Source organism: Mytilus galloprovincialis, chromosome 1 (assembly GCF_965363235.1).
Source record: "Mytilus galloprovincialis chromosome 1, xbMytGall1.hap1.1, whole genome shotgun sequence".
Lineage (NCBI taxonomy): Eukaryota > Metazoa > Mollusca > Bivalvia > Mytilida > Mytilidae > Mytilus > Mytilus galloprovincialis.
Genome location: NC_134838.1, coordinates 97,352,410 through 97,375,641, shown reverse-complemented (window position 1 = coordinate 97,375,641; position 23,232 = coordinate 97,352,410). Strand labels below are relative to the sequence as shown.

General features: G+C 30.7%; 2 protein-coding genes across 2 annotated transcripts; one reads left to right on the top strand and one right to left on the bottom strand.

Moving 5' to 3' along the window:
* Positions 1-2,226: 2,226 nt before the first annotated feature.
* On the bottom strand, positions 2,227-11,298 carry LOC143046251 (transmembrane prolyl 4-hydroxylase-like). The gene is made up of 10 exons (XM_076219317.1): positions 11,106-11,298; positions 10,221-10,302; positions 8,809-8,963; positions 7,245-7,306; positions 6,842-6,876; positions 5,221-5,386; positions 4,692-4,746; positions 4,187-4,299; positions 3,538-3,628; positions 2,227-2,869 (listed from the first exon to the last, which is right to left on the bottom strand). The coding sequence occupies exons 1-10, from the start codon at positions 11,265-11,267 to the stop codon at positions 2,564-2,566; spliced, it is 1,227 nt and encodes a 408-aa protein (XP_076075432.1). The 5' UTR covers positions 11,268-11,298; the 3' UTR covers positions 2,227-2,563.
* On the top strand, positions 11,297-23,017 carry LOC143046248 (uncharacterized). Its single transcript, XM_076219303.1, has 12 exons — positions 11,297-11,397; positions 14,134-14,219; positions 14,707-14,799; positions 15,501-15,674; positions 16,524-17,402; positions 17,865-18,003; positions 18,501-18,601; positions 19,378-19,548; positions 20,464-20,607; positions 21,653-21,730; positions 22,317-22,392; positions 22,697-23,017. The coding sequence occupies exons 1-12, from the start codon at positions 11,393-11,395 to the stop codon at positions 22,935-22,937; spliced, it is 2,187 nt and encodes a 728-aa protein (XP_076075418.1). The 5' UTR covers positions 11,297-11,392; the 3' UTR covers positions 22,938-23,017.
* Positions 23,018-23,232: the final 215 nt, after the last annotated feature.

Here is a 23,232-nt window from a genome sequence, read left to right as displayed (position 1 = left end):
TGTTTTCTCCTTTCTTAATTACATTCAAGCAAACTACCTCCATCCATTCAGTTCTTTATAAAGTATTAATTTTCAGGTGGCATTTAAGGTTTCTATTCTGACAGGATTTTGAATATGTTATATGGTATTGGTCAGCAGTTCCAAAGAAGATTACTAAAATATCAGCAAATACTTTTATTAATCAGTTGAAGTATTGTGTATCTCATATCAAGACTGTCAACAACTCCTACAAAAAAAGTAGTTTCATTTTCTTACCGGTAAGTGTTACTCCTACAAAAAAAGTAGTTTCATTTTCTTACCGATAAGTGTTGAAGACATAAATATTCCAAGTGTTTAAGGGAACAGATGACCACACAGTGGCTGGAAAACTTTAAAATATTGTCTGTGGCCATTTGATGAAACCAGGAAAATCATAAGTAAAGAGAGGAATGTATTTATTTTCACAATGATCACAATACAACAAAATGTAAAAGTAATAACATATAAAATTTCTAATGTAAACTGCTTTTTGATTTACAAAATTTTATCATGACTAAAAATGTTTAAATACAACACTCTGACTAGAAAAAGGTAAGCTTCATTGCACATAAAAATAAATGCCTTTAATAAAATACCAGCTGACTAATAAAAGTTTAGCCAATGAGAAAAAAAACCAACATCATAATTAATTTACAATCCTGAAACAAATGACACACTTACCGGTAGTTTTTTTCTCATAATTTTTTCAATTATAAATATAAAACTCTATAATTTAAAAAAATATCTATTTTCATACCTAATATTGCTTCTTTATGTAGATTTAGAACTTTGAACACAAAAATTCCTATCGAAATTGTTAGATGGCAAAATATTCAGAGAGAAATTGTATTTGTACCTTGTGCAATTCCAGTGATATTGGCGCCAAGTTCCATTATATTTTAGAATGTTCGGCTCAACAATAGACAAAAGTAGATAAATGCTACAAAAGCATCATTTTCTCAACAGACCAAATATTTTAAAATTTCAAGCCCTAATGAATAGCAACAACCTGTTTGAACTAAACAATATGTGTAAGTTTACAAGAACTATTATGAAATGCCTAGAATCTCCTGGGTAACTCCTTTATGTCTCTACTTTACATTTATATCTAAAAATTTATATTATGTATGTTCATTTATTTGTATATGTCTCTGTACCATTGTACTTTGGTTAACAAGAATAAAGATATATATAAACGACAAAAAGGACAGCTCATAATCAAGGTGAGACTGAAATCTTAGAATCACCATATCTAAAATTACAAAAAAGCAGACTGAGACAAGACAATACAATAACAATTTAAAAACTGTGCCATCATCAAGATGTAGTTTTAACAAGTGCAAACAAAAACAATAAAAAAAAAAAAAAAAAAAAAATCCAATTAACCCTGATCAACATTCAAATTAGAAAAAGTCTACAACATGATACACCAGCAACAATTTTGAAGTGTGGTCATCTGTTCCCTTAAACTTGTAAATTTCAAATACATGAATGAAAATACAGGCAAATTTTTTCACAAAAAAGGGGAAATTTACCATAATATCAAATTAGGTGACCATTTTTGGGATTGGCCCTTTATTTATTATAAAACAAATGAAACCTTTCCCCAGAATCAGAACCTGCCTGTTTTGGTATTTATTTTTTTTGAATCATGAACTGTCCCATTGAATAAATGCAAAAGCTATTGTTCTCAATGAAGTTCATTCAATGGGAACATTAAATTTCTAATATGAAAACCAAACATTCATTGATTTAGGTGGCAGTACAAAACAATTAATTTCTAGTTTTTGTTTAAGTCATTAAAATCAAATGAGAAAAAGCATTAAATATCCCAGACTCTGCACACAAAAAAAATAGGTTTGGTCCTAACTGACTGTACATGAAAAAAACATGGGTTGGCCAGGAACTGAAGTTTAAGAAATTTGTAGACAAAGCAGGCATAAGCTGTTCAAATAACTTTATAAGAATAAATAGATAACAAAAATAAACTTACTGGCTTTTCTGGATTTCAAATAATTTTTATTGCACTTATGTGATAAACGTAAGGACTAGATATTTATTAACCATAATAAAAGTTTGGCTCATTCTTTCATCAATAATACAGCAGTATTTCTAATTTATTTCTATTTTATTAAAATAGTAATGTAGAAATGTAGGGTATGAGGTATTCCATCTAACCACTTAAAAACCATAATATATGGAAAGTAAGAGCTAGTTAGGGTTAGTTAGTTAGTAGATAGACCACCAGTGATATATGTCTGTACCATCACATCCTCTACAAAACCTTAGGATTGAAGTACTGAATTCAAATATTCAATAAAACTTTAAATGCTTTTCAAAATGATATAATAAAAAATGTTTCAATTAAATGTGTTGCATAGTAACTTAGATTTTGAAAATAATTGGAACAAAATAATCTTCTTCAGAAGATAGGCACTGAAGTTAAGGAAACACTTACTGTGGGACCATATAACTGACCTGAAATCTTAAATTAAATAGAATGATTGATAACCCCAAAAACTGATGGCCAAAATATATGACAATATTACAATTCATCTTTTCCTTTTTTCTTCTTTTTCTTCGATAATAACTTCTGATACTTGTGCATTTTAGCCAGATCATCCTCTTTGTCATCTGTGACCTTGATCCAGAAATTAGCCACCCATTTTCCCCCTTTCTTCACTGGACATCCTCCGTGGTAAGTATGCATATCTTGTTCTCCTAACCACCCAGATTTTTGATTAACAAAATGATTGTACCAGATTATTGCCTTCCCCATTTCAGCTGTTACTTTCAGTCCTGGCAATCCACATTTTTCATTCAGGTTATACAACTCTTGTTTTGTAATTTCCTGGAAAAATATCTTAAACATGAATAATAATAACTAATTAACTACAAATAAAACAAATGATAAAAGTTGTGATAAGAAATGAAATGTTGGCTTTGATATCAATTTAAATTGCCGCCTTTCGAATTCTAATGACTTCTTTTATTTTCAAACAAAGTTCTCAGTATAGGTCTTAAATTTTTCAGTATTATCCAGGGGAGGAATATCTTTTAAGGAAGAGAAATACATTTTTCACTCATCTAGGTGAAACACTTAACATGAATTGTTGATTGCTATATAAACACCTAATTTTTAAATACTGGTACGTCATATTCAATGCTCATAGTATTATATGTCAGTCTAAATATTTACTGAGTATTCTAAACTAGCATAATTTTTTTTTCCTTCAAAACTTGACACTTGTTTGAAAGAATTTAAAATTACCAGTATGGTCATATTTCTTTCAAGGAACTCAAACTACAATAGTTTAGTAATATTTTTAGTCAACAAAGGTCAACTCATCACAATTAAAAATTGCATACTGAAAGTACAAACATTAATTTAAGAAGGAACAAAAAAATAGCTGAACTGTGATATTGGCACAGCACAGAGTTCAAGACAACAAGGTTCAAATGAAAATTGACATTGTGTAAAATAGTAAAGCTATAACATAACATATGTAAAGAATATACCCCTAAATCGACTGTTTCATTGTTTGCCACAGGGAAAGCTGTGCCTCCACCATCTTTAACATCATTCAGATAGAAAAATATTGTCATGTATCTAAAAACAAATGATCCATTGTTAATAGTAACAAATATCAAATTTCATCTAAAACGTAAATTATTCATAATACTTACCTATTTCAAATTTTATTTTCTAATCAATGCCTATCATTAAATAAAAGCATTGCATCAACTCTTTGAAAGGTTCATATGTTGCCTGTTACAAGGGACAAAAACAAGACACTATTGGAAATATTTTTGTTTTCCAGATGTGGTCCAAATTTCCTGTTGCTTCACCTCAGACAACTCAAAATGCAGGACTTTTAATTGGATGTATCCTTAATTTATTCTTGTCCTTTATATGCAAGTATTATTTGTCACTGGACATTAAAAAAACAAAAAAAAATATCAATTTTATCAAGCTTATTTTGCAAGTTGTTTCTGTCAGAGTCAATTCCTATGAACTACTAAAAACAGAAACAAAGAATTCTTTTAAACAAAGGTTTTTAAACATAGATTTGGTGTTGATAGCAATACAAGTTAATAGATCTTTCTTGCTTTTATCTTATTGGATTAAATCTAGAGTTTTTGTCACTGTTATACTAATAGTTTTTACCTGCAAATTCTACAATTATTCTTTCTAACTTTATCACAACACAGTGCTGCTTTGTCTAGTCCAGACGAATCCCAATGTGCATGGTAATGACCTTTAATGTCATAGTTCACAACCTACAATAGCCATTTAAAAAATATTTGTAGGACTGCAATACACTACAATGAAGGATGGTTTACAGATCAAACTCACATTTTGTAGATGTAGATGAAAAAATTAAATCAAAATAACTGGCACATTTATAAAATTTCAATACTTATTATATAGAGAATAATACATGGCAAAACCCATATCCTATGCAATCTCATCCCGAGATACCAATATCAGCCCAAGGGATGATATTAGTCGAGGGTGATACAGCAAATATCATATGTGGGGAGGAGGTGGTTTAGTATGTGCTCCAAATCCATGGCAGTATAATCAGTTTGTTGTTAGTAACAATTATCTGGCAGAAGAAGCCGTTACTTTAAATAATAACAATTAAACTGAAAATAATCTAAAACCTTACCTGGAAATCACTTAGTTTCAATAACTCAACAGGTAAATCAACCAAAGTAGAGGCCCTGAAGTATTAAAACATGTGCACATGACTATGTATGACAGCTGACCTTGCAAGGGCTGTACAGCCAGGCAAGGTCTTTAAAAATTTATGTTGCATCTCTTGTTAGCATAGGTTGCTGTCTCCTTAAATGTTTATCTCCATGTCCTTATATTGATTTACTTAGGTTTGTTTAATCTAGTTTGAAAAAACTCCAACATTATAATCAGAAACACAAATGAAATGCTCTCAAATTCAAGGGCCTGTTACCTGATATTAGCCTGCAAAACCTTCCATTTATCTTCAAATAAATATAACAATTTATGACAATGATTTTAAAGAATGATATCTTTGTTTAATTTCTACTTTAAGTTCTGATCTGCAGTTAAATTTGTATTATGAAATTATTGCATGACTATTTAACGGTATTACTTTGAACTTTTTCCTACCTACACTTAAATAAATGTCAGCTGATACTTGAATTTTTTGTGAGTCTTACCTGTTTATAATTCTGTTAAACACTTCATCATCAGAGGTATCTGGTTTGAGCCAGACTTGTCTACTGTAACGGGAATGCTTCTCTGGATGTGTCTTCAAAAAGGTATTCAAATAACGTTCAAAATGCTTTGGTGAAAAGCTTGACATTTCTGATTGTGTTATGTATTCTATAAAAGAAAAGGAAAAGAATATCATTGTAAAAGGAAATAAATGGGGGATGCCCCCATTTGCATATCATAAAAAGTGAGTAAGGGACATAACTGAAGAATGGTAAAAGTGAAGCTATCCAAATTTGTACTTGATCTGAGTTTTTGGGTAATAAAAATAGTGTGAAAGTCTCATAACAATTGGTTGAGGCAAACTTAAGTTAGAGAATGAAAACGAAATATTCAGCAATTTTTCCATTTGTAAAGAGGCATAACTCTAGAACAATAAAAAGGGACACCCAAAAAATTCAAACTTGATCTGTACTTTGTGGTACAAACTTTGGGACGTACGTAGTTACGGACGTACAGACGGACAAGGGTAAATCTTAATGCCCCCTCTGCTACGTCGAGGGCATAAAAAATAGCACAAACTTAAAACCATATTATAAGTCAAAGTTTAATATTAATATAGGATTGCAAGATGATTTTTAGGTTTTCTCTTCCCAATCTACCATCTGCCATTTGGGAAAATTACTTCAAATTGGGGTTACAATTGTTATACAGTACATGATTTTTTCATAATCTTGAAGCTTTCAGACTGTAAGAATATCTCTTCTAGTGTCAATTGAACTTGATAATAGCCCTTGAATTTACACACATTGTAATATAGTTTATACTGCAACTGTGCTATTTGCACTGTGAAAATGTTTGGACAGTACATGGATAAACTAAATGCAGTCAATAACAAGTGAAACTGCGAGCTACTGCTCACTGATGATACCCCCGTCGCAAGTGGATAATATTAATTGTGTAAAAATATGCAAGTGTTCGGTAAACAGGAAGTTGTCGAGTTATGAATTTGAAAACGCATCACACGGTATAGCTGACTTATATTAACCCTTAAACCAAATTTCAGAAATCCTTGTATTGTAGTTCCTGAGAAAAATGTGACGAAAAATTTTCAACTTGGCTATTATGTGTAAAATCAAACAAGTGTTCGGTAAACAGGAAGTTGTTGAGTGATGAATCTGAAAACGCATCACACGGTATAGCTGACTTATATCAAGCCTGAAACCAAATTTCAGAAATCCTGGTAGTGTAGTTCCTGAGAAAAATGTGACGAAAAATATTCATGGGACGGACAGACTGACTAACAGACTAACGGACTGACGGACTGATGGACTGACGGACTGACGGAAGGACAGACAGAGGTAAAACAGTATACCCCCCTTTTTTTCAAAGCAGGGGTATAATTACAGAAAACTCTTTTTCGTGAAGTTAGTAATGTGTATCATTGGAACTTTATTTTTGATGACTTGAATACAGTTGAAAAGAATTTTTATGTGGTTTGCTTTAAATTTATCATTGTTGTTTTTTACAATTAAATTTTATTTGGAACAGTTTAAAGGTTTTAAGCATTGCGGTCTAAGCCAAGTCTTATAAATACATTTTATATTTTTCTTTATATATACAAACCATCATTGTCTTTGTCTATCTTTATTTCTTTGTACCTGTAATAAAAAGAATACATTGATTTCAAATTTAGACCTGTAATATAAATGAAAAACTCAGTAATGAGTTTTGTCAGTTCAAATTGTGGAGTTTTGCACAGTTTCAATATTAAGAATTGATGTCCAAATAATATGATAATTCAAAGTGGTTATATAACTTTTAAGGAATGCAAAACTCCCACTTTTTTAACAGGAGATTAAGAGACTTTTACTGAACTAAAACAGACTAATACTTTGAATCTTTTAAAAAATTTAATGTTATTCCAAAAGGATGAAAAGTACCAATTTGTTTTTGCAATTTGACTTTTGTGGCTAAGTTTCAAATAAAAAATACTGACATGAATCCATCCACAGATTGTTCTACTTACATTAGTAAGATGTCTTCTTTATTTAAGTGTACATCAAAACCACCCATCAATGTTAACTTCATCTGTAAACAGAATAAAAATGTTCATTAAAGTGTGAATTATTCTTTAAATTTAACTGTAAAAAGACAAGAGTGCACACGCTGAAATGCCTCGCCTTCTTTACTTGAATCATTGGTATTATGTTGATAGTCCTAAATATAAAGCTTTATTACAACTGTCAAATAAACTTAACATTAACCAAGAAAACTAAACTTAAAACATTGACCAATGAACCATGAAAATGAGGTCAAGGTCAGATGAACCATTCCAGACAGGCATTTACACCTAACAATTCTTCCATACAACAAATATAGTTGAGCTATTGCTAATTATAAGTTAAAGAAAACAGACCAAAAACTAAAACTTAACACTGAGCAATGCACTGCAAAAATGAGGTCAAGGTCAAATACAACCTGCCTGACTGGCATAAAGATCATAAAATATTTCCATACATCAAATATAGTTGACCTATTGCATAGGGTATTAGAAAAAAGACCAAAACTCAAAATCTTTAATTGACCACTGAACCATGAAACTAAGGTCAAGGTCAGATGACACCTGGCTGCTAGACATGTACACCTTACAATCATTTCATACACCAAATATAGTAGACATATTGCATACAGTATTAGAAAAACAGACCAAAACACAAAAACTTGAGCTATAACCACTGAACCATGAAAATGAGGTCAAGGTCAAATGACACCTGTCAGTTAGACATGTACACCTTACAATCCTTCCATACAACGAATATACTACTCCTATTGCTTATAGTATCTGAGATATGGATTTGACCACCAAAACTTAACCTTGTTCACTGATCCATGAAATGAGGTCGAGGTCAAGTGAAAACTGTCTGACAGGCAAGAGGACCTTGCAAGGTACGCACATACCAAATATAGTTATCTTATTACTTATAATAAGAGAGAATTTAACATTACAAAAAATCTTAACTTTTATTTCCGGTAGTCACTGAACCATGAAAATGAGGTCAAAGACATGTGACTGATGGAAACTTCGTAACATGAGGCATCAATATACAAAGTATGGTGCATCCATGTCTTCCACCTTCTAAAATATAAAGCTTTTAAAAAGTTAGCTAACGCCGCTGCCGCCAGATCACTATCCCTATATCGAGCTTTCTGAGACAAAAGTCACAGGCTCGACAAAAACCAATTAAAAGCTAGATTTGCTATACATGTACTTGCCAAAATTAGAATAGCAAGAGCTCCATGATATAAATCAGACTTCAACAACTACTAAAATGTGTTTCTGGTTGCTATATATCATAAATGTATTTGATTATTGTTATTTACTTATATGAAGCATTGAGTTGTGTCATTTGAATTGTTTCACATTTGCTTTTGATGGGCCTTTTATAGCACACCATGTGATGTGGGCTTTTCTTGCCATTGAAGACTGTAACATGCATGCAGGTTTTTTTTCTTTGGTGGATAGTTGTCACATTTTCAATCATACCCCTTTTTAAAATCTTTATATCAAATGTTTAGTATGCAATATTTACCTCCTCTAGATTAAGTCTTTTGTCATTATCTTTGTCTTGTAAAATAAATCTGTTACTATTGTCCCAGTTATGTGTTTCACTTGACTGCAAACCTTCTTCTATCGCCATTTCTTTCAGATGTTTGCATTCTTCTTTGGTGAGAAAATTTGATATTTCTGTAAATAATCAAAGCATAAAAGATAATTATTTAAATATTAAAATAATGTATGATCCTTTATCGAGCGTCACTGATGAGTCTTTTGTAGATGAAACGCGCGTCTGGCGTATATTCTAAATTTAGTCCTGGTATCTATGATGAGTTTATATATGACAATTTTCTAACATAGAATTGGCAAAGACATTTGGATATTATAAGACATTGAGAGTTTAATATAAATTACCAAAAAAACATTTAAGGTAGCACAATACAAAGATTTTTTTAATTCCAATCTCCAACCTTTAAAATGCATATAAATTATGAAAAGAGGTATATATATAGATAGATAAAAGATTAATCTTTAAAATGAATGCAATATTTTTGTTATGCAATCATTATGCAATCATTATGTAATCAATTATTATGCAATTAATGGCAAAATCTTAGTCAGTTCACTTGAATGGATTTAGCTCTTTCATGTCTATAGCTAGACAGGAAATTTTAACGAAATCTTAATCAACACACTAGGAGCTACAATAGGGTGTGTCAAATTATCGCTATCGTATTACATTCTCTCATAAATCTGTAATTAGTGTAAACATCCTTACCACATAAAAGTAGCTAATGTTTGATTAGGTGTAAAATTTGATCAATACATTCTATCCCAAATCTGAGACACCCTTTTGTAGATAATGGCTCTAGGAACAACATATAATAAAATCAACCCTCTAGGAATAACAATGAAGAAGCTAATTTCAATTGAAAGTGGAAATTTCTTGTAAAATTTTGTAGACACAGTTAACATTATAATTGATTACATAATTGTTGTATAATACTAACATTGCATTAATTTTAAGGAGTAATATGTTAGCTATCCATAAGTACCACTTTTATAAATTTTCAAGCATTATAAAAAAAGTTACAGCATTTTTAAACTGGGGAATTGGAGGTATAAAATCTTTGTATTGTGCTACCTTAACACAGTAAAACATATATCAAACCAACCACCAAAAACAAGCAATTCTCAAACAATGTATTCACTCAACACAAGAATTCCAACTTGTACCACTAGTCCCTTGTAAGTTTCTTGTTTCTGTTAATGTATTCATATTCTAAGTGTCCATATTTTAATGACTGGTGGCCTCTGCATTAAGGTTATTTTTGTCTTCAGTTACTGTCTCATTAACGTACACACAACACTGTTCATAGATATATACATGGACGGATCTATAGTTGTGGTTATATGATTTTATAACAAAACCTTGTAATTCATTACCTAATATCAAAGGCTTCAGACTTAGGGTTTTCATTTCTAGTTGTCGTCCATCTTCAATTCTGATGTTCTCTATATGACCTGACTGAAAAGTACCAAATATTTAAAATAAGTTATGTAATGTCGCACAGATATATTTATAATATATATCATAATAATAAGAATACTTAAAATATACTCGAAGGTGTCGACTCTCATGATAATTAAATTATTAAAAATGGTCTTCCAAGGAACAATACCAAATTGTTTGGCAATTTTCATCTTTAGACAATGCAGTCGCATGATATGAGAATCAAATCTCCAGCAATAGAGGAAATAACCCCCAATTTTCCCGATTATTTCACTTTACGAAGTTTAGAGCTGGTTTTCTAATGGATACCCAATCCAGAAAAAAAGGCCACCTTATGGCTATTTGTCCATCATTACTTGACATCACAGAAGTTCCTGTAAAATTATGACATTGCAAGAGAGAATTTCTAACACCACATAGGAAAAATGATTCTTGTATGATATGTCAATAGTTTAAGTGTCGCTATTTCTTGGGTCAAGTGTTACAGATCCACAAAGTCAATGAGCATATAGGTCTATACACCTTATCACAAAAGAAAAGTGATTGTTGTATGACATCAATAGTTCAAGGGTAGAAAAATTTCGGGACAAGTGTTGCAGATCCATACTGCCATAATTTAAGGTCATTAGACATTACACGACATTAGCAGAAATTTATCATGGTGAAAAAACAAATGATACAAGTTAATTCCTAATGTGAAACAGTTCATGTCAACAGTTAGCAGATACCATAGGGCTTGGTTTTTTTTCTATGGTCATGCAACCTGGCTTGAGTAAGGTGACCACTCCCCCTTTTTATGCCAACATATTTAACAGTACCTCGTGGCCATCAAGCCGAGAGAGTTTTATATTTGACAAGTTCTCGCATTTAACTTCATTATTTAGCGTTAAACAATACTGCTTTTCATTTTCAGCGGAACTAAAACCATAAATTTCAAAATAACATGTGAATATTAAAACTGAAAGTAGAAACGTCTGCATTCTAAGTTTTTCACTTTTTGTCCTCCACACAGGAGAGTACCGAAAAGAAAGAAAAGTCGGTCAGATTTTCTTGAGAGTTTTAACACACCGATGGCTTTACCCTGTACGCATTTCATGCAGTATTAATGAGAAAATACGATTATTTGAAGTAGTGTTTATCTGTTGACGATATCCCCATTTGCTATCTGGCTATCGGACAGGGTTCTGGATAAAAACATCATCATTAATATTGGTACACAACAATTCGTCACTTATCCAACTCGTACCCAACCAGCCCGTACCGTATATTGTTCGACATATTTCATTTTGACCTCAGGCACACCAGCACAGGCTTGTAAAATTGATTTAGGACCTTTAACAATCTTCTTTAAAGACCAACAAAGATAAACTTTCTTTCTCTTTCTTTCTACAGGTGTGAATCGCCGTTCTAACTTCTAGATTGACACACTCCTACATAGTACGGAGGCTAATGCGCTATATACAATACAATACAATACATATATGTTTATTGTGTATATATGTCTCTGGTATAACAAAATATGTGCAATATTGTATTTCAATTAAATTACACCCGGCCCAATGAACCTATAAGTCAATTCAAAGCTTTATTTATAGTCGGCATGTTACATAACAAATAGATACTTCAAATAGATACTTTATAATCAGTATTAATTCAAATTGTCATCAGGAATTTTATATACATGTTAATTATTTAAATATAAATGTTGTCTACGTTTTGTTAATGACTGTTTTTCAAGGATATTCTGACAATAATAAATTTAACTTTTCACTGTTATTCAAATTCAATATGGTTGATATACAAATCTATACACCCGCACCCAATAAAAACTCATATTAACACACAAAGGAAAGCTGTGCCACTAATCCACCAATTCATGCATACATAATGGTAACAATTGACAACTAATAGTGTTTGGCTAAAGGTGCTTTATCATGTTTATTATATAATAATGCATTCAAATATAGTTATAACCAAGCATGGTATCAATAAGCTACAATGAACAAAGTGTTAATATGCACCTGAACCCCAATGTGGGTAATAATAAAAGTAATTAGAAAAAATTAACAATAAAAAGAAAAAAAATTACATCAATTACATAATAAAAAGTGGCTGGAACATGCTCTTTTGCTTCAAACCACATGGTAAAATAAACCCAGATGAAGTATCAAAGGGAAGCAATCTCTTACAAGGCGTTATCAATTAAGTACAATGAGAGTTGCCTCCAATTGTGCAAGGTAACAGAGTCCCACTGAAATTTTCATATAAATTGAGCTTCATCTTCAGGCCTGTGGATGTTTATCATGAAGATTGTTCATCAGAACAAATTGACAAAAATGGCTGTATTTACACCTCAAAATCTACATCTTATATATATCTCAAATTGTTCGATTCACTCATGTATGTAACAATGTATTTTATCTTATTGAAAGAAATCTCTGTATTACTGACAAATTATTACACACAGCAGGGTTTTAGATATCACAAACTAGTCAAAACATTTACTAAGTTTTAACATCAGTTCAAGAACATCATATGTAAATATAAATTAACATGCAGACAGCTTATACCTTCAGGTATTTAATTCACATCCAATCTTTTATGGTAATAATGGTAATTTTCTTTACAAAGCACAAAAATATCTACATTCACCTCAAAAGCTAAACAAACCTTTAAACAGAATTATTTAGAAAGGATATAGATATGACACTGTTGTCAGGTCATTAAGGATGGCATATTTTGGTATTAATACTGATTCTCTAATAGGGTCTTTGCATCAGAAATAAATACGTTTATTCTAAAACCAGTTGTTGACATGATACATGTATGTTCTTCTCATGATGGTATGATACTAAACCCCTTACGACAGGGATTGTGCTCGATTTTCATATGATGAATTATCAGTATACATAATCTTTCAATAAGTTTAATTGAGGTGTGGAGCTGGTTTGTTGGTAACTGCTTGTAGTCCTTTGGTAATTTATGTATCATTGTCATTTGCTTACTTTATTTTGTTACCTTTTCTGACATGGGACATGGTCATCTTTTGAACTGAGTTTAGCTGTGAGTATTGTTGTGCGTTTCATTATTCTACATTGGCTACAGATATAGAGGGAGGGTTGAGATCTCACAAAACATGTTTAACCCCACCACATTTTTTTGCCTGTCCCATTAAGTCAGGAGCCTCTGGCCTCTGTAGGTCTTGTATGTTTTTTAATTTTAGTTCATTAATAAATTATGAAGTTTTATGGTATGATGTCCATTTTCACTGAACTAGTACACATTTTGAATTAGGGGTTAGCTGAGACACACCTCTGGGTGCAGGATTTTCTCGCTGCGTTAAAGACCAATTGGTGGCATTCAGTGATTGTCTGCTCTTTGGTCAGGTTTTTGCTATTTTGACATATTACCCATTTCCATTTCCAATTTTATGATATTGTTGGCTAATCCATGTACTTTGAAAATAATAGGGATAAGTTATAGAACTGCTAGCTTTTAGTGTTCAGGGTCTTTACTAGCAATATTATATCACATGTACCAGGAAATACTAGTTTCAAAGATTATTTTTTTGTCAACTGGTCAAATTTTTGTAAATGATAATGTATGGATATGATGCTTTTGGGGATCAAGTCAGAATAATGGAGTAAAGGCATCATCAGTGTTTTGTTTCCGAAAAAATAATTGAGAATTCTATAAGAAATGGGAATGTGACAAAAGATAACAACCCGACCATAGAGCAGTAAACAAAGGTTGTTTTTTTTAACCCCATGTTATTGTTGATTTTTCTCTATGTAGCTTGAGTATGTATAGTAAACTTAATGTCATATTATTATTTTTCTTTTACAGTTTGAAAATGGTGAAATCTTTGTTTCAACAAGCTCTTGACTTTGTTGGTGACCACCAGAAAATATTCAAACTAAACAGTATTACAGGTAATGTTGCAAGGTTAATATTTGTTTTTGATGCAGTGTCAGTATGAGAGTATATGTGATAGTCCTGTTGTCATACTTGTATACAATTGAACACAGTTTTACTTCATTTGGAATGTTATTTTGATTAAGCTGTGTTTATAACAGAGAAAAAAATATTTAAAAAAATTCAAACAACAGCAAATGGAAAACAAAACTGTGAAATCAGGATTATTCAGAAATGGACTGAGAAATAAAAAAAAAATTGTTCCTACCTGAAATGAATCATGCATATTACTAACTTAGTACCAGACCAACACACAGAGCTAGATTTTCAAAAAAATATCCAACATACAGGAACTCCTAGCTATGGCCATTAAATATCATGACAGTATATATTTCAGATACTATATCTAGTTAAAAGTTACTGCCTTAGAATTTTTCATAAAGGTTTCTTATCAATAAATGATTTGATGTTGTTGGTAAGATGCTTTGTTTTATTGAATTTCAGCACTTCCATGCCATGTTCAAGAGAAATTTTTACAGTACCTGAGTGCACATGACCTTTACATTTTATCAGAGCAGCATCCACATAATCTCAATGGTAAGGAGCACTCTGGTGATTTATAAAATATTTTATAAGCAAGTAAACAGTACATTGACTTGGAATGCAAGTCAGACACCAACAGAACGTATTACACTGAACTACATAGTGTAAATGACTTTTTTTATTGATTTTCTTACAATAATGCAGTTCTACCTTAATAAAAATGCACATGATATATTATAATGTGACAACAACCAATAAATAAAAAAAAGACATATCCACTTCAATGTTATCTTTAAGTGAAATATAAAAAAAGAAGATGTGGTATGATTGCCAATGAGACAACTCTCCTCAAGAGACCAAATGACACAGAAATTAACAACTATAGTTCACTGTACCGCCTTCAACTATGAGCAAAGTTCATACCGCATAGTCAGCTATAAAAGGCCCCAAAATGACAATGTAAAACAATTCGAATGAGAAAACTAACTCATAAAAAAAATGAACGAAAAACTTTTATCAGCCACACAGACAAGAATTGCAGAAACCCTAAAATTTATGGTTAAGTTTAATACATTGTGTGTATGTATAAGCATTTGTAATTTTCAAGTGATAGTGATTTTAACTGGTTTTTTTTAGTTCATTTGTTTTAAGTAACTTAGACATCTGTAAAATTATAACTTTTTTTAACTTTTTAATATCAATCAATCATTAAGAATATTTGGTATTGTGTAAATAAATTTTTCCTTTGATTGCAGCATTAATTTTAGATGAGATATGGAATCTTCATGTTCAAAGAAGATGGTCCAGAGCACAGATTGTAATGAATATTTTCCATGAGACCGGATTAAATGAGAATGCTAAGCTGGTCTATCTACAAAAATATTTTTTGGAGATTCTTAGCTATTGTTCAATCAACTTAAACACTGTTGGTTAGCATTTAAATAACATTTTTATTGTCAGTTAACTTAAGACATTGTTGGTAGGCATTCAAACTGAAGTGTTATTTTCATTTAACTTTGGAATTGTCGGTAGGCATTAAAACTACAGTTATTGTCAGTTAACTTAAAGTCATAAAAAACGAGTGACTGGTGAAAAATAATGTTATTCCAATTCTTGAACCAACGCATACAAAAATCATAAACTTAGTCTTCTGTGCATGATTTTATCATTTTTTTCGCATAAATTTCGTATAATTGTCAATTTTTTTTCAATCGGTCAGTGGTGTTGTGAAAATTTGGCAGATAATTAAAGTTCGAGTTTTGAAGCCAAAGTTTAACGATTGTCACCTGTTTGTCAACAATCAACAAAAAAGCATGGATATTGAGCACGTGTTTAACATGAACAATCAGATAATAGTTTATTTTAAGGACATCCATGCGTATTGCGATCACTGGATTTTTACTAGATGGGTCACACTGAGGAAATTTGTCGGGGAATTGCTTCCTGGAAAGTAAACTTCTTCTAAATATGAAAAAATTAAAGAATTTTCTTCAGAAAAAAGTATATGTACATAAGGTTGTTTTTTTATTTGAGGTTTCTTATGACTTTAAACACTGTTGGTATGCATTTGAATTACTCTGTTATTGTGATTCTGTTGCGTTTCAACATAAAGAACTACTTTGAAACTATTTTACCTGTGTAGATGTTAAGATCTGTAAGTAAAAAGTTAACCAATGGTTCACTCAAGATCTTTGCATGCTAATTTGACAAGAAATGTTCACAAATATATAATATTATGTCAGTATGAATTTTACCTTATTGTTTTGTTTTTTTTTCAGATCCAATATCTCTATTTCACTGTCCTCTTCATAAGATGAATAGACCTTGGCCATCAGATGCAGTAGTAAAAGATCCTAATGACTTAAACTTACATAACCAAGATCTCATGAAATATTCAAAATATGCCGAGACTTTAACTATTATTGGAACACAATGTAGCTGGATATGTGGAAATGATAATATCTTAAATGCTTTAAAATTAGTAACTAAAATAGTTCAAATACAAGCTGTAAATGATAAATATTATGATAGTATTAAACATTTACTACACACTTTAATAAACCAGGGAAAGGTTACTCATGCTGTATTTTCAATGGTCAAATTAAATAGGGATAACTTAAGTGACCTAATGCAAATTTGTGCTGGCATACATTATGAAAATCATAATGAAATAGCTGAAAAGACTAGAAGAAGAAACGAACAGATAGAAAATGCCACTTTTGACAGTTTTGATGGATCAGAACATGAATTGTGCAAAGATCAACAATCTACCTCATACAATATTCCCAACATTAAATTTGATACAAAAGAAACTGCTAAGAAAGTAAATAAACCAGATTATTATCCAGAGCTGGATCAATATTACGAAGACCTAGATATAGGATTTGATAAGACACATAAACCTGATACCAGTAATGAAATGGATACCAGTAATGAAATAGATTTATTTGACGAAGCAGTGACACCAATACCTAGTAAAAATCCATCAATTTCAAGAGAATTTTATTGCCCAGATGGGTCATATGTTTGTTTAAAAGGAGTTAAAACATTTGCTATGTTGAATACAAATTCACATTGTAAAGAAGACTTTGGAAATGTGTTGATTGAAGTTTTGCCACATTGGACTTCCCTAACAAAATTTGCAATATTTGATACAGGTAAAATAGAACCATTTTTTTGTAGCTTTTAATTTAAATTTTGTTGTCCTGTTTGGTGCTTTGTTAAATTACATTGTAATCATTTTTTTTCAGAGCAATGAATTCAATAGAAAACTTGAATTTTTAAGAACATGTTGTTACCAGATTTGATAGTTTGAAATCAAATGCACTTATATTGGATTTAAATTCTGTTGCAAGACATTAGCTTTACTGTAGGTGCATACATGCAAATGTATTAAAATTTTATTTGAAAAGTTCTGTGATGATAAATACTAAAAGAGGGGCAAAAGATACCAGAGGGACAGTTAAACTTATAGATCTTAAATAAACTGATAATGCCATGGCAAACAAAGAAAAAGACAAACAGACAAAATACCTCAGTTGGGACTGCTATAGTCATTTACACTAAATTTTATTGTGTCTGTCTTACATAATCACTTGTTTGCTATGTATTTAATACAGATGCCGAGTCAGAGGATATGGTAAACCATATTGTGAAGAAACTTGAGGGCCATCAGTTGACACATTTAGTTATAGATGATGCTAACCTTCACCAGACATTCTTCGAAAGATTACTTCATACATTCAGAACTCATTATAGGTATAACAGCTAGCTTGTTGAAAGTTGTCTTTGTTATTTCACTTTTTACTTTGATAATAAGTTATAATTTTTACTCACTTTTTATACGAGAAGATGTGTCTTTGTAATTTTTAAAACTTTTTACTAATAAGTTATCATTTTTACTCACTTTTTATACAAGAACATGTGTAGAATAGTTTCCCTTTTTATCTCATCAAGACCAGTGAAAAAAATTAAGAATCTACAGATTTTGTGTAACCTTAATGGCTTCTTTGTATAAGAATCTAATTCAACTGTAAACCAGTAAAGTTAATACATGTATACTGAAAGTCTTAATTAGTCAATGCATATGAATGATATGTTACACAAAAAAAAAAAACTAATTGCACCATATAAAGATCTAAAATAAAAATGTATATACTAACATTTAGATCATAACAGTGTTATTTTGTTAGGTCATCATTTAACCAGTCTTGATGAATTAATTGCATATATAAAATAATTTTTTGATTTTTCAGAATTTCACAAACAAAAAATATATCACATAGACCATTAGAATTGCTTGATTTCCAAGCTTGTCTAAAGTCACTTTCTGCAGATGATTTTGTACCTATCGAAGGTATGTATATTGATTTGGGACAAATATTGTGCATTGTGTTATTGTGTATTGTATTTGATAAAATTATGTTCACTTTGAAATATGCTATTTGACGACTGTAACAAATTGTAATTTTTCAATACACATTGTAAGAAATGTATATAAATTTGTCTATATGAAATGCAACTATATAGATAATTTTTACCTTTTAAGCATTTATTTACATACATTTGGTCATTTTTGTCACCTGAATTCAGAACTCACTGTCTTTCAAATTTAGATGCAAACCAATTGTCAATTTGTTCTTATCCATGATGTGCACAAACTATTTGCTGCTGTGTTTAAACATCCACTGCAACTTTCTGTTAACCTAATACCTTAGAATGCTTTTGTAATAGTGTGTGATTTGTCGTTTGCCAAATATCATAAGTAAGCAATTGTTACAGTCCAATTTGTTTCTACTCAGAACAATACATGTTTGACCTGACCTCAGAAAAAAGATATCTGTTGCCTATATGCATTTCAATAGGACAGCTCTATTCAGCTTTGGATGGGTGATATCTGTTTTTAAAATTTACCTGAAGAAATATAGGCACAATCTGTTCTAAATTATAGTTGTAGCATGAAATAAAAAAAAAATAGTCATTTAACTTGAATACATTCATGTCTGAAATAATCCTGTGGTAATTTTTGCAGGCAAACTTTTCATACTCCTTTAATAATGTTTATAGATAGCAAGAAAATAAATTTTGACTCAGAACAATACTAGATCTCAATTTTATTTTTCACATTTTTAGGACCCATTTGTGGAGTACAGAGATTAGATCTGAGTATGACAACCATTTTAGATTCTGGATTTTCCCTGCTGTTGGAACATTTGAAGAATGATACAGCTCTTAAACACCTTAAATTAAATGGATGTTTCTTAAGAGAAGACCAAGTCCTGAAACTTTTATCAATCTTGTCAGGTAAGTTGTAATTTCCTCAGTTGGGTGTAACAACTATTTCATCATGGTATTAAGTTTTCTGCACACTTTTAAAAAGAAAAGAAAAATGCCTGTGCCACACATATTTGAGGGGGTTGAAGGAGGAATTAAGTAATGGAAAATTTAAGTGAAAAGTATTTTTTTTATTGAAAAATAACACCAAACAAGACTATTTGACAATTGTCCTCTGGAAAATTGAGAAATGCCTAAAACTAAAATGCGAAAGTAATAAAAACTGATGCTTGATGTATATATATATTGCAATTTTTGGGATACCCTATGCATCTCTCTCTGTATTTTTTCTTGAAAAATATTTTGAATTATTCAACATTTACATTTTGAATGAGTTAAAGGGAGTTCTTTTTAGAAATGTATTGTGAATTTGTAGAATTGATGAAAGAAGCACTAATATTCAGATTAAGTCACATTTGGAGTACATGTCTGTTGAGGATGTTCCAATTGACTATGTTTAATTTATTTGATTATCGAACATTTATATTTGACAAAAGTCAATTGGCAAAGCAAAAACTTTTTAAAGTATGGTGTTGCCTATTGATCAAATATACCCAACTGATTAATACAGGATTTATAAGTTAATTAGAACAAAAATGTCTAATTTTTAGGATACTTCTCCTAAAAATTAAGTAATTAATCGACTTTTGCAAATCATTGTTGCATAACAACAAAATATTTTATGAAATTCAACGATCACTATAGATAAGTCATCACTGATCCTTTCAAATATCCATCACTAGGGAAAACTCAGGTACAAGAACACTTCTATTGTACCTTTGTCTTCATAAAAATACCATATCACACCATCGATTCCATTTCTATAAAAAAAAAATCTTGAAAATATGTGTATTTATTTTTTATTTTACTTATCTTGTTTTATAGAAAAATGTCAGCTAGAAACTTTGGGATTAAGTGGAAATAAAGTGAGGGAGGATGAAGTAGAGTCAGAGCTGATTAAATTTATGGCAAATAACAAGAGATTACAGACATTAGTCCTAAACTACAGTCGTCTTAGATGTCAATTTGGTAAGCAACATCTAACAGTCAGAATTTACGATTAAATTTCTTATTTCCTTGCCTTTTCAATCATCTTTGTTGTATTCTAAGTTTCCTCTTCTTTCATACCTAGGAGGCCTCAATAGTTGATTGGTCCGTATAGCACATCTATAGTCATCAATAGGTTGTGAGTTCAAATTCATCACATAGCAAAATATAGACAAAGGCCCTGCAATTGTAGTTCAACACAAACAAACAATCAAACAAACAAAATATCTTCTAACTGCGAGTCTTACTTAATTTGATGTTTTTCTCTTCTTTTTAAAGTTTCATCACTTCTGTCAGCCTCTTGAAGAGAGGACACTTCTTCCTGTGTTTCTGAAGAAAGTTAACCTCTGTAATGTAGAAGTTTTTCAGTTCAGTGAGTTAATACTGATCTAAAAACAAACTAATAACAGTGTTTTATCTAATAATCTAATTTACTAAAGAGAATTTTGTTTGTCTTTTTTCATTAACATGTGCAAATTAAAGGCTTGCTGTCCAAAATTGTAATTTGATAATGTTTAAAATTGATTTGAATTAATTCAGTTGAACCTTTATTGCTGACATATATTCTCTTGTACACAGTAGAATCAAGTAAACTAGTGGATATATGTTTCTGTTACCCTAGGTCATCCAGTTTAAGTAGGTTACAGTGACCTACTTGATCCATCAAAGTCTTAATTAAAACGTTCTTCTAAGTTCATCTCAGTCATTGTACAGGATGTGATAATGTGATAATGTAACTAGTGGTAAGATATACATCCATGCGGGGAAGTCCATTTTTTACTTGGTTTTCCAATGTGTTATTGATTTTGGTCTTGTTCGTTGATTGACTGGCAGCTCAAGTTGTTTCAGTGCAATAACTTAAGAACCTTTACTTTATTTTGTTTAAAGGATTTGGTTCACTAATTCATAACTTTGGCCTTAAAAATCTTTAAAATTTAACAGTGATAAGTGTTGTGAAAATTTGATGAAAACAGATATAAAATGTATTTTTGATCTGTCATCTTTTAATTTATATCTTTCATTTCAGTTGACAGTGATATTTTCCTGGAGACAGTTTTGACGCATCCCTGTTTAAGAGAATTATCTATTAAGAATAATCACTTAAGTAAGTATTTTAAAATTACTGCAACAGGTATTTAATCAGTTTGTTTAAGCTTTTACTAGCACCTCAAGTATGTAAAATCCTGAAATTAAAAAAGAAATTTTTTGATACAGTAAATATATAAATATTTATTGAGGTTAGATGTATAATACATTATATTACATGGACAGAATTGCCTTTAACCTTGATGTACAGGTATTAAGTTAGGACAAGTTTGTTTAAGACTGTGTGGGACAAACATATTATAGTTCAGCAAATACCTCAGTGAGATAACATTCAAAAACATCCTCAACACTAAAATGTATTATAGACATCTAGAACTCAACCTATTGTTTTAACAAGAAGAGACAACCTACATCAATTGCAACCATATCTATACCCAATCAATCAAACTGAATTTAATCTGATATCTTCCAAGGGAGATAAATCCTTACAAGTCAAAAGATATTGAAATTGACAGGATCAAATTGCAAAGAAGAAGATGTAATAATTTAAAAATAAGACTAAATTAGTTACATTTATGTTTATCAAATTTATGAATAAACTAATGACTTTAGATGAACTATAAATTAACTTTGACTATTTACAGAAGAAACTGTATGTAGACTATTGAAGAGGGTTTGTTGTGCTCAGAATCCTTGTGTCCTTCGTAGTCTGAACATTGGGTATGTATCATTAATATAAAAGATGTATGGATACCCCATATCCTTTCTTTATTATTATGGTATGGTTTCTAATGATACAACTCTCCTTCAGAGACCAAATGATGTAGAAATTAGCATAAAAACTATGGAAATACTGTGTAATGGATCACAGTTATGAACGGTCCTATGTTTCTGCATATTGGTACATAAATTTCTATACTGCAGTACTAAAATGAAATAAAGACTTCTTTACTACAATGTATTATAAAAATTAATGATAAAAATATTGAATCTGTAATAATAAATGAAACTTATCTTTTTCCAGATATAACTGGGTAAAAGGAGCTGAATTAGTTGAGACAGCACAAGAAATAATAGGATTCAGAAAATCTCATCAAATGTTTGGCCCTGTACTAGACTTTTTGTGCCTGAGTGGCAACCGCTTACATCTGTCAGATAGTTCTCAGAGCAGATTATGGAACGTGTTTGATGGTTTAGTCAAGGACTTGGAAGTAGATAGGATAGATTATAACAGACCCTTTGATGAACACCTTGCCCAGATGTAAAATGTTTCACAATAATATTGTAACTTATAATGGATATTTTAGAATGAAAGCAATGTTTATTAAAATGTTATTGTTTCCTATTATTGTTTGATTTCATATCTCTACTCTCTGCCATTGAATGGGGATGTTATATAAAAGATATTGAAAAAACCCAGTTTAGAATAGAACACTTGAAAAAAGATAAATAACAGAAAAAACACAAATAAAAAGCAAAACAACAGTAGAAACATTATATCAAATAATTTCACTCACAATATTTGAAAGCAAACTCACAGTACTTGACCTTCTTATTTGA